The 13,094-nt window shown below is 34.3% G+C and overlaps 1 protein-coding gene across 2 annotated transcripts in view; it reads left to right on the top strand.

The window, feature by feature from the left end:
• The window catches only part of CSMD1 (CUB and Sushi multiple domains 1), a 1,065,169-nt gene that overhangs the window by 733,653 nt on the left and 318,422 nt on the right, over positions 1-13,094 (top strand). For both annotated transcript variants that reach the window (XM_038133051.1, XM_038133050.1), the window contains exons 8-10: positions 3,164-3,251; positions 7,909-8,033; positions 12,307-12,428. In XM_038133051.1, coding sequence (XP_037988979.1) covers positions 3,164-3,251; positions 7,909-8,033; positions 12,307-12,428 — 335 coding nt within the window. The remainder of the gene's footprint in view (positions 1-3,163; positions 3,252-7,908; positions 8,034-12,306; positions 12,429-13,094) is intronic.

Below are 13,094 nucleotides of genomic sequence, written 5' to 3'. Positions count from 1 at the left end.
GTCCACTAACATAGCTACAGTTCTCGGCTAAAAGTAGTAAATATTTCACTCTTTTTTTTTTTTCTTAAAAAGTGAAAGAAATATTAGTTGGGAGAGAATTTATTTTAAGAAACATCAATGTAGAAGCAAGCTGCTTTTGTAACAAGACCAGGTTTTTACTATAACTGCATTTCAGTGCTGACACTTTTCAAGCAACTACAAGATTAAACTTTCATAATAAAATATATGAATACTCACTAGTATACACTTTCTCTGAAAGCCTTTATTCACACACAAAAAACTTTATCAATCTAAGTAATATTAGTAAAATGAGAAGGATTGAGCTCTGGTGTAGAGAGTTTTCAAGATGGTGAATTCCACATGCTATACATGGACAAAAGTCCAGATTAACTGATTTTTTACTCATGTTTGGCTTTTGTATTTAGAAGGAAATATGTTTTTTAAGTAAGACCTTATATTTTCAGTTGTATCTTCAAAGAAATTTTTGATATTATCATAATCTTTCTTGATGTATTGTGCAGAACAAGTATGCATGACAATGAGTAATGTTAAAAAGATATGGATAAAGAGACGATTCCTATATTCTTAAAACATTCTAGATTTTTTTAAAAAGGCATAGGTTGAAATATACTGTAATCATTGCAGCTTCTCCTCTTCTCTACAGAAGACCTGACCTGTGCTCAGGTCAAGAACTATGGTCCATAATAGTGCATTGTCTCAGTTGTATTTTTATAGTGTTGTAATACAGTTTTTTAGCTCATTAAATCTTCTCTTGTAAATCTTTGAATTTCTATATAAATGAATTGTCCCTGAAGCTGCCAAATCAGACATGAAGATTTATAGCTCTTAAAATCTGATTGTATGTATCCTATTTGTCACCACTCCTTTTGCTGCTGCATTAAATTTGAAAGCATATCACTGTGTGGGAAAACCAGCTGCTTTTTACATCTAAGCCCTCATCACCTTTCAGCTGTAGTGCTGTCATCTGTAATCCTCTCAGACTTGTGTAATTTATTTTGTGCAGCTAAAATATTCCAATTTACTCTGTTTTGTTTTGTTTTAAATTCAGGAAGAATGCTCTGTCCTTGTTAGAACTTTCCCAAAAATCTTTTAAGATGGAAAATATGATCCAAAAATTTCTATTAATTCTGGTTTTTGTGGAAGAAACAGAAAGACTGGAGGCATATAACTGTAGTGGGTTGGCCCCAGCTGGGTGCCAGGCACCCACCAAAGCCTCTCTATCACACCCCTTTCACAACTGGATGGGGGAGAGAAAATACAACCAAGAGTTCATGAGTTAAGAACTGGGAAAGATCACTCACCAAATACTATCATGGGCAAAACAGACTGGAATTATAGATACTGAATTTATACTGACAAAATCAGAGCAGAGTAATGTGAAGTAAAGTAAGACCTTATAAAGACCCTCTCCCACCCTTCCCTCCTTCCCAGCTCTATCTTCTCCCACGCTGCACAAGGAGGTGGGGATGGGGATTATGTTCAGTTAGTTCATCACACGTTATTTCTGCTGCTGCTCAAGGAGGAAGAAGCTCCAGCATTTTGTTCTTCCCATGGGAGATAATTGTCCGTTAACTTCTCCAATGTGAATCCATCCCATAGGCAGCAGTCCTCCCCAGACTGCTGCAGTCCTGCAAGGACAGGCTACTCCAGTGTAGGTCCTTTACAGGGTCACAAGTCCGACTGGCAAACCTGCTACAGCTTGGGCTCATTTCTCCATGGGTCTGCAGGACCCTGTGTCTGCATCCCTGTGGTTCTCCATGGGCAGCAGGGGCACAGCTGCCTCACCATGGGCTGCACCACAGGCTGCAGGGGAATCTTGGCTCCAGTGCCTGGAGCACCTCTACCCCTTCCTTCTGCACGGACCTTGGAGTCTGCATCATTGTTCCTTTCACACATTCTAACCCTGCTTTTCTCTGCTGCAATTACAACTTCACAGTCACTTTTTTTTTTAGTTAGTTATCCTACAGATGTTACCACCATTTCTAATTGGCTCAGCCTTGACCATCAGTGGGTCAATTTTGGAGCTGCCAGAGATAGGCTCTGCTGGACATGGAGGAATCTTCTGGCAGCTTCTCATAGAAGCCACCTCTCTAGTTTCCCCCACCTCCCCCTGCCCCCCTCTACCAAAATCTGTCAATGCAAACCCAACACATTCTTCCTTTTCTCAGCTGGACACACCATATGTCTATAGGTGCAGGATTAAAAGCACATGTGTGTACAGGTTTTCTGTATATTTGGTCTTCTGCTTAATATGATTTGTTTATGATGAATAACTTTTAACTTCAAATTTTCCTTAATTACCATTTTAGGGATGTAGTAGGAAAAAAGGGGACACAGTGTTCAAATTGTTTTGAGAGTACCATAAATCTGGACATCTATATACATAGTATCATTTAATTATCTGACAGTCTGGATGGTGAAAAAAATGGAGAGCAAAAAGAGTGGAACAGTATAGGATACCTTGTCTTTCTCTTCTTAGCTGAAAACAAAAAATAGAGATTTGAGCCTCATTTGCATGAACACCTCTTCAGCTGGCTACAAATGCATTGTTCAATGTGGTATCTTGTATATTTTTTGAGATTAACTTTATCTTCAGTTAAGGTGGTGATTGGTCAAAAGTTGGACTCAATGATCTTGGAGGTCTTTTCCAATCTAAATGATTCTGGGATTCATAAAAATATTCCTGCTTTACAGTTCTATAGTATCGCAGCTGAGTTCTCACCTTTTGTTTATTTTAAATCTTATTATGGACAGGTTTTATTATGAAGATATTATTTTCTCTTATATTTCTTAACCTTACAGTGATGTGTTGTGAAGATTTCTGAGGGTGATTTCATGAAATGTTTCTTTTTCCTGTCTGAGGAAAACTTTAAATTCTAGTGTATTCAAAAAAAGAATGACTGACTGTTGGAAATCAATTATTTCCCACAGAAGAAAACTTTTTTTTACCATAACAAATGAAAATAAATAATACAAAAATAAATAAATTATGTGGGGATTCTTTTTTGGTAATAATTTCTACTGCTTAAGAAAAAAATCTCAAACTATGGTTGCATTCAGGCAATGAAAGTTTATGTATGGGAAATGTAAAGAGTCCTCTTTAGAGCTGCATGTTTAATATGTTTTTTCCTTTACTTTGCAGTGACCCAGGGTGGGGATGCAATTGCATCTGATACATGTCCTGATCCTGGAATTCCTGAAAATGGGAAGAGGGTAGGCTCTGACTTCAGGTAGGCCTATTTCATGTTTTTTACTATGGGGATAGTAAAACACTGAAGTTTGTGAAAGAATTTGTAGAATCTCCATCCAGGGAGGCATTCAGAACTCACTCAGAGATCAGCAGATCTCTGAGCCCTCTCTTCCAACTGGCTGGCTTCAAATGGACTAGATGATGTGCTCTTCCAATCTACTTTATTCTGTGAATCTATAAATGTCATATTGCTTTCATGTGTTCATGATACACTGTTGGCCAAACACACTCTCACCTAGTTGTGGTCCAAATCAGTGGCATGAACAATTGTTACGAAATAGCAGCCGGTTTAAGAGCACTGATTAGCTTAGAGAGGGTAAGGAAGAAAATTACTTATTTTCACCTCTAGGGGGTAGTCTGTAAATTGAAAGAGAAAGCAAGATAAAATAGTTTTGGTGAAACTGGCTCAAAGATCCAAAGCGTGTGAACCCAAACATGGAAGAGCTCAACAACAAATTTCCCAGCAATGCATAAAAATATCAAGAGGGAAAACCTAGAAGAGCCTTAAAGCTCAAAGTACATTTTAAGATTTCTGAGGGAATCGAATGTCAAAGAACCTTGCAAACCACAGATAACTCTGTTTTTAACACAGACTCTTAGGAATGAATATGGGTTAAAGGTATTTTAAAGGCCTGGAGCTTGCTCATGAGCAATGCTTGTGCTTACTAAACAGACAGAGTAAGGCTATTCCTCTACCTCCTTCATCTCATCCAGCCTCTTATAATATTTTCATTTCACCAAGAGTATCTTACTGTTCATGAGCATAAATGAATGCATAGGGTGTTCAACAAGCAACATCGTATAACGTAAGATAAATAAAACATGTTGTATACTTTGATCACATTAATCGTGTTCATGCTTTGGGCCTCCAGCTCTGGATATTATTTGAGAGAAATGACAACAGTTTCTTTTCCACCTAAATGTTACTTACTATCTGAAAAGCTCATTATGCAACAGCAAATGTTTTTCATGTACTTTAAAGTTTGTTAATATCTATTTAAAACATATCTATCTTAAAGTTAACTGCCTAAATCTAGACAGACATTTAGATAGAAATTTTGGCTGGAATTTGTTTTTTGTTTCTCTGAAATGAAAAATCAAGCTCTTCCACAGGAGAAGGGAAAATAATATTTCTTGCTGCTTGCATTTCTCCAATGTAATAAAAGTACTCTGGAGAGTAAAGAAAGGCAATGTTGTTTTTGTTTTTTCTTTTCTTTTCTAAGAGGCAAGCATAAACACCAGAAGGAGCTATTGTTCTTGTCAGGAGAATGACATCTGTGAATATTAATCTGAACTAAAACACGTGAAAATGCACATTATTCAAAATCTTTTCCAGTCTACTGAAAGACATGTTATAGGTGGGATTGATGGGAAGGAAGAGGGTTTATTTTCCAGACAGCCTGAGACCCAACTGATTCAGTGATGACAAGTTCTTTGAAAAGGGTTTCATCGTTTTCAGCATAATAATGGCATTCATTCTAATATAATAAAGCAAACAAAGAGGTATTGAAATCTTAACCTTTTCTTTCTGTCCTCCTGCCATGCATCTACTGAGTTAATTTCAGATAGTGGGGAGATGATTTGCAGTGATTTTAAAGCAACCCAATGGATATTGACATTCATTTTGGGGGAGAAAGGGCAAGTCAGACTTGGCTAGAGTAATGAGAACATAATCAATGCAATTTTTGGGTCAATATCACATTTTATATATATGTGAGATTGCAAACCAGTAAATTGTTTAAATGAAATCTGAAATGTATCTAACTAATACTGTTTCAGCTCTGCTTAAATGTCATATGGTATGTGTGGTAATGTGAAAATGCAGTTATTTCCCACAATTTCACCAACATTTGTAAAACAAATGGCTTTTAAATTTCCAAAGCAGATTTTGAAAATTAAATTACATTTTTTATGTTAGTTAGTTTTTTATGTTATGTTAGTTAGTTTTTTATGTTATGTTAATTTTTATGTTTCTTTTTTTTAATGTATCTTCTTTCAGTGAAATTCTAGCCTTCTTTACAAACCCACAAATTATGTTTGGATAGAGTTCAAATTGAAAACAGAAAAATAAAAATGAGGAAACAGATTTCTTCCCTATTTTTGAAGTTTATAGAGAAATCCAACAAAACTTCCCAAACTCAATTAAAACCTTTCATTGTTAACTAGTGGATATTAAATGAACTAGGAATTTTCTTTGAAATCACATATCAAACAAGCTATAAGACATCTTCAAAAGGATGTCCCCTTTTTAAATGTGAAACTGTCAAGCTTAATCAATGGAGAAACTTAGCGATTTGGATGTGTGAATAGTTTTATTGTAGACTGTGATCCAGATGCATCCTCTGTCCTAAGATGCTTATTTAGATCCATAAGGAACTTTGGAGTACTTTGTGCTTTGCTCTTTAATATGACATTTTTTGCTATGTTTCTTCTTTGTTTTTATTATGTTGTATTCAGCATATTTTGTGTCCCTTAGTTTTCATTCAGACATTTTAGAAGATTATACCCACTGTGTAAAACATATGAAGTTCACATTAATTGCCCTTAGATCATTAGACACAAACTATTTCCAGAGCTTTAGGAAAAAATACCCCAACCCCCTGAAATACATACTTAGTAGAATAATATTGAAACAAATGAAATCATTATGAGTGTATAGCTTAGTGTGTAATGTTTTATGTATACATAAGTAAAAATTTTAAAAGTATTTCTACAATGATCAAAACCCAATCTAAACACAAAATCCTTACCTTACTTCATTAGACATAAAAATATTTGTATTCCTCCTGTTCATTTCCCTCTATCCTTTTTTTTTCTTTCTGAGGGTAATATCCAGGTGTTTTAAATTATAAATTGCCGTTGGAGACAGCCAGTAATTATACATTTAATTTCTCTCTATGTTTTTGTATGTGCACAGTTTTGTAATTCTCCTTATGTGCCTTAATAGTAGCAAACTTAAGGGAAATGTTGGTTTTCATGTTGCTTCATGCATCACTACACTTGTGGCATGGTCTTCATCCAATATGATTTTTAAATACTTTATTTCTCAATTTCCATTTATGACTGCTAAGAAATAGCTTGGGTTTTTTCCCAAGAAAAAGAAATACAGAGATCCCAATTCTAGAGATTGGGAGAAAATACCATTAAAAATATGTATCTATGGCATCAAAATGTCAGATTTGGGACTAAAATTTTCTTTACCAATAAAATAAACTAAGTTTTATTAATTTGAGGTATTTTTTTTGAAAAATGTTTTGTCTCTTTTTCTGAGGGCTTTAAGAATGTTCTGAAGATTATGATAAGTATAAAATAAAGATAATTTTACAAGCTTACATTACTCTTCAAGAACATTATGCACTTTGCATAAATTATGGAAGAAAAAGGCCAATATTTTCCCTGCCTTTCTGAGTTTTCCTATTTAACAGCTCAAGAACAAAAACGAAAACAAAACAATAGGAAAAGCAGTTTTTGAAGCTTTTCTAGATTTGAAGCATCATACTAAAACTTTAAATTAACCAGAAAAAAATCCTATTAAAATTTCCTGAAAGAATGAAAAAGTACAATAGAAACACATAATATCAATAAACAATACAGTTAGCATTTATGAGATTCTCTGAGAAACTAAGAAAATACTTGTCCATGAAGGGTGGGAATGAGCTCGTGATAGTGAATGGCATTATATGCAGTTCTTCATAGCACAGTTTTAAGCACTGAGCCTCCAGAGCGCCATATAGCAATCCCCTGGTGTTTAGGACTCAATAATGTACAAAGACTAAACTGAGAAATCTGCTTTGTTGAGTTCATTTAGTTCATGACATGGGACTATCATGAGTGCAGGAAAACAAACAGTAGAACCAGTTAATTACAATGGGGAACAAAAAATGTCACAAATAATAAATGGAGCCAGATATGTAAATACTGTTTAAGAAAACTGTCTGTGATATACACCATAAGTGTATACAGTTTTTGAAAATCTTCATAACAACTGGGCAGCATAAGTAATTCCAAAGGGATGCATTTCAGTGTTACCAGTGTAATTGTCAAATTTCAGTCCTAAACAATTTATAGTTTAATGTAATGTTTTAGAGGAAATTTCAACAGAGTCAGGAATATTTAATTAATTTCTGCCATGGATTGAAATTATTATTTCCTGGTTATATGTGTTGACAAATTTCAAAATTGCTTATTCTCTCATTTGAGTGAATATAGCAATATTGAAGTTATCCACCAAGTAAGTTCTGTTGCCTGAAATAATTGTGTTTATATATTTTCTTAGATAAAATATATATCCATCCAAATATATATATCTATTGAACTTGTACTGTAAAAGAACAAATGAAGTGTCACAATTGTTTTGTGTTCCTTAAAAGGTGGGCAAACTGAATAATAGGCCTTTTCGCTAGAGTATAAGGTTTTTTTTAATAAATACAATATTATATTTATATAAATACAATATTTTACTGTATTTATAGAAAATACAATATTTTATAAATACAAGATTGATAGAGTAGAATTTTGCACCTGAATTTTTTTGTTTGGATCTGGAAATATTATCACTTGGCAATATTTATTTATTTGAGAATGTTGATATTAAAATATATTTAATTCCTTCCTTCTTTCTCCCCTTTTTCTCCTAGGGTGGGTGCAAGTGTACAGTTTTCCTGTGAAGACAATTATGTACTGCAAGGTTCTAAGAGCATCACTTGTCAGAGAGTGACAGATACACTGGCTGCCTGGAGTGACCACAGGCCAATTTGCAGAGGTAACTGCTATTCTTTGGAATTTTTTCATGAAGTTTGGAAGGATAATTTATAGTTTCTGCTGCAGTGAAATTCAAAACTAAGCAAACTGAAACAGGGAACAATATCTCATGTATGTATGTATATATGATTATAAATGTACAAAGATTTTTATGTAGCTTGAAGCATGCAATCAAATGTGTAGAAAGAGTATCAATTTAGGGAGCAAATTTCATTTAAATAGTTTTAATTTCACTTAGTCTTCCTTTTGTCATGATAAACTTACTTTAAGTAGAACTAATTAGTTTGGTTTATGTTAATTTTTTCTAAATTAATTCCCAAATATGAGATTCTCCCTATCATGCTGTTTTTATCAGTCTGAAATATTTACCTAGTCCTGATTTTTCAGTAAATTCCTTTCTGTTCATCTATTTTGCTCAACTTTACATGAAACCTGACCTTCTAACTTATTTCTAAATGTTTTTGCATTTAGACCCTTCTGCTTTAAATTCCTGCCCACCCCACTTTTAAGGAAGAACAGGGGAAGTGGCTTTTTGTTACTATGTATGTTTTCCCATTGCAATCTACTGTCTGCAAAAAAACCACAGAAAAATATATAAATGTTGCCCAACTACATCAGATCTGGGGTGTATAGGAAAAAATAAAGAATAGATCTCTCTGTACAGAACTTTTTATCTTAGTAGAAAAGTTATTTGGGGTTGCATATTTAGATTGTACATGCCAATGAGAGCCTTGACCCTTGAAATGTACTTCCCTTATGTTCTCCTAGAACCAGTCAGCCTAGCCAGGATAAACAGGGCAAACCACCACCATTAGTTGGAAAAGAAAAAAGAAGTCATACAAACTGATAGAGATACTTTTATTGTCATTTTGAGGTAGATCAAAGTGATTCTTCTTGTACACACAAAATCTTACTCCAGAATGCCAGTTACCAGGGCAGCAAATGATACCAGTTTAAGAAACACTGGAGAATTTGTAACATCAGAATTTGAACTTTTTTTTTTGTTAATGAATGCACTAAAATGTAATTTCATTTATATAAAACTCATATACTTCTCTAAAAAGTTTTCATTACCTAGTTATTTTGTAATTCCATTTTTTTTTCTCCTGCTGCCAGATTGGATTTTTTCAACTTGTATGAACACGTGTGTGCTTCACTTCTCAATAGTGTGTAATTCTTGGTCAGTATTATGGCATGCATGTTTGTGGATTGTGAGGAGTGAAAGAGGCAGATTTTATTTGCAGTCTGTATTATTCTCAATTTCTTTACTGACCTCCAAGATGCCAGTATTCATAACGCTTGTATAAGCACCAATTAAAAATAATAAAATACACAGTGCAAAGAAGTGCTTATCACATTTTCTAAATTATTATCAACTTAAAGTGGAAAAGCTGATAAACTGCATGTGACTACTCTGAGCTTAATGACTTCAAGAGTACAAATCTTACTGAAGAAGTTGATGCTTGCATTTACCCCAGAATGGTGATTAACAAAATGCAAAACTTAGGAATCTGACGGAAAGTCACAGGAACCATCTTGCTCTTGGCAAGTTCCTGACATTACTTTAAAAGGCACAACAGTGGCTGGAGTCCCAGGGTCCCCAGGACCACTGGGATCTGGTCATGGTGGTGGCACAGCTCCTGTCCCACCCCACCAGCAAACCGGGGTTACAGGCAGGGAGTGGTGGGAGACCCCAGACACTGCCCTCGGAACTGCTTGGCGCTAATGTAAATGCTCCCAGTTTCCTTGAATTCCACACAGAAACTTTACAGTGATACATTCCTGTTTTCTGTAGGCAGAATACAAGGCTATCTAACGTTTTTATGCAATCTCTTGCAAAAACTCCATTTCCTAAACAGACCTCTGGGCTCAACTTCAATTGTGCCTCATGCTCGGCTTTACCCCTTTCCCCTCCCCATCCTTTTAGCCTTATCTTAGAAGTTTGAATAGGAGAAAGGTAAAACAGTAACAGCTTGAATCAAAAATCTCTCTGCAAGGGAGATGTTTCTTAGCCTTTCTTCTTTGTGGACAGCTACAGGACGGACCGACTGGTGTTTTTATTGCTACAAAGTTGTACCTCTGGATTAGTGACTGCTGTGGCAGACCTTAGGCAGGAGGAATTGAAAATAAAGTAATAGATTGTGTGATAGTTATGGTCCTGGAGGTATAGTGTTTCTAGTAGTTACTAGAAAGAAAATGCCCTGTATTTCAGATCCCATTAATTTGTCCTTGTTATTCCCTCAATTAAAAGAATATAGATTGCTTAATACAGCAACAATGTGCCAAGCTTGCTGTATTGTTAGCAGGAAGAATAGTGTGGCATCCTTAAATGTGTTTAGTTTTTTGTTACACTTAGGGACATGGTTTAGTGATGGGCTTGACAGTGGTAGATTAAGCCTTATACTCAGTGAACCTAGACTTCTTTCCTAACCTAAGTGATTCTGTGACTTTCTTTTTCCATGTTAAGTACAGACCTTTTTGATGACTGTTAACTGATGCACTTGTAGCATTTCCTATGTAGATGAGGGGTTTGTTTAAACTTCTACTGGGATTGTGACAGAAGATTTCCGTGTGATGTATCTGAAACTTAAATTGATGGGTGGCTATTAAGAGAGCTTTGGTCATAAGCATGGAATCTTAGAATGATTAGGGTTGGAAGGTGTGGTGGTTTTGATTTGTTAATTTGAGATTTTACTAATTTGAGATTTTGTTAATTAATGTCTTGATGAGTGTGGCAGGTTTGGTGTTGGGTAATTATTAGAGTACTTTTTGTTGTGAGATAGAATTAGGAGAAAGGTAAAGTAGGTTTGAAACTTTAAAAGGATATAAAGAAGATTTATAAATAGTAACTGAAAGGAAAAAAAGTTTTAAGAATTAAAACAAACCATGACAGAAGGGAACTTAAAGATCATCTAGTTCCACTCTCCCTACGTACATAGACAGACATTTTCAGAAAATGGAGTCTTAGTTGATTAATCTTTAGAATTATAACAAGTTCTCAAAGTCTAGTCTCTAATATCATAACAAAGGAGCAAGTTCTGGTAGTATATTATGATGTAAGGATAGAAAATCTGATAGTTATTTTCATCTAGTACCTTTTTTCCTTTTTGTACTAATCATACTTCTATTCATGGAGAAGATCAGGCTTCCTCCCAGTAGTTCATGAAGTAAAGTAACACATATTTCATGCTTTAGAATGGAGGCATGAGAGACATGAAAACTAAAATTTTCTAAAGTACCAGAAAAATGTTGGGTGTTTTATTCCAATAATCAGAAAAAGAATGACCAAGGTTTTGAAGAATCTATTAATTCCTATTGCCTGTGCTGAAACAAAGTAACTGTAGGGACTAAATTACATCAGAAGGTAGTGGAATATATATGGATAGATTCTGAGATTCTGAGATTTGTACCAAAGTACTTTGAAATTTTATGATCTAGACTCTCTGTTTAGCATGTTAACAGAGTACTGTAGTACCATAAATATGACAGTGACATTTTGAAATATTCTGAGTTCTGTAAATCTGTGTCACTGGAAATTATATGTCTAAATATTTTTAAATGTTTCTAGATACTTAAATATTTTGAGAAATTTGAATATTCTTGCAAAATCTATCCTTGATGCTCTTTAGAAGATAACTGAATATGTTAAGTAATATATTTTTTAAATGCTGACTATCTGGGTGTGCTGAATGTGGCAGAGAGATTGTGATGGTTTCACAACTGATTCTGCTTTACCAAAGTCAGACTACATGCAGCCTCAAACCATTTTATATTTTTTTTTCTTTCTAATTGTGTTTCCTATGGTGTAAAGAGCTAAGACATCACAGAAGGTCATGTTTAGGTTAAAGACATACAGTTACATAAATATTGTGATACATGTGTGTTACTTTCTCCAAGTCATGGGGAAATCATGAAGGGCACATACTGGCCCTTCTTGTATTCCTGGGTAGAAGGCTCCCTCCATCCATTTAGAAAGGCTAAATCTCTCTCCAAACAGAATATTGATATGATAATTTTAAGCATTTAATCTACATAAAGAATAAAGTATTGTAAATGTTGGGCTGCTTATATTGAAAACTGCTCATACCTCTGTAGGTTAATTTTCAGGGGTTTTTGTGTCTGGCTGAAATATCTTTAGGGAGAGATTGTTATGAAATATATCAGCATAGTAATACTTTCATGGCAAGTTGTTGCTAATGCTGTGGCAATTTTATAGTATTTATTTTAAACAGAGTCCTGTCTAAAACAATCTGGTTTGTTGGTTATCATTTTAGCTAGAACATGTGGTTCTAATTTACGTGGACCGAGTGGCATTATCACATCACCAAATTATCCGGTTCAATATGAAGACAACGCACACTGTGTGTGGGTCATCACAACAACTGATCCAGAAAAGGTATGCTTTTTCTCTTGTCTCAAGTGAAACGGCAGAGATTTGGTTTTGTCTTAAAAATATTTTATATATATTAGCACAAATGCATGAACACATGCAAGTTTTTATGTTAATTTAAACACAAAAAAGAAAAGAGTAGAGTAGTTATGAAAATACACTAGGCACTAGAGGGGAGAAAATTAGCATGTGTAAAAATGTCCACTCAGAGTAATAGGTCTAACTTAAATTTTTCAAATTTTAAATACATTTTTTAAGGAAGTACAGAAAATCATTATCAAAATTCAACATTACTAAATGAGTTAATAGTGAATTTTTCATGTTGCACCTTGATACTTACTCATTGTTGAATCTTAACATAAGATTTCTTGGCATAAAAACTGGACATTACACCTAAGTATTTTGACAGCTGTTGTTAGCTATTTTACTGCCTACATAATTTCTTTTCAATTCACTGTTTTCCAGTAATGATTCTTAATACATAAGTATGAATAAGTCATCTAATTATGCATAACATAGTGGTCATAACAGAATATCTTTACTGTTTTTCTGCATAATCAGTAAAGGATGGAGGCATCCTACCTGTAGGAAAAAAAAAAAAAAAAAGAGAAGTTAAAGAAGTACTTTACTTATATTGTACTTCTGTGTAATGAAATGCTGAATAAATAAATT

Source organism: Motacilla alba, chromosome 3, assembly GCF_015832195.1.
Source record: "Motacilla alba alba isolate MOTALB_02 chromosome 3, Motacilla_alba_V1.0_pri, whole genome shotgun sequence".
NCBI lineage: Eukaryota > Metazoa > Chordata > Aves > Passeriformes > Motacillidae > Motacilla > Motacilla alba.
The sequence above is the reverse complement of the archived record's forward strand: the minus strand, read 5'-3'. Positions and strand labels throughout refer to the sequence as shown.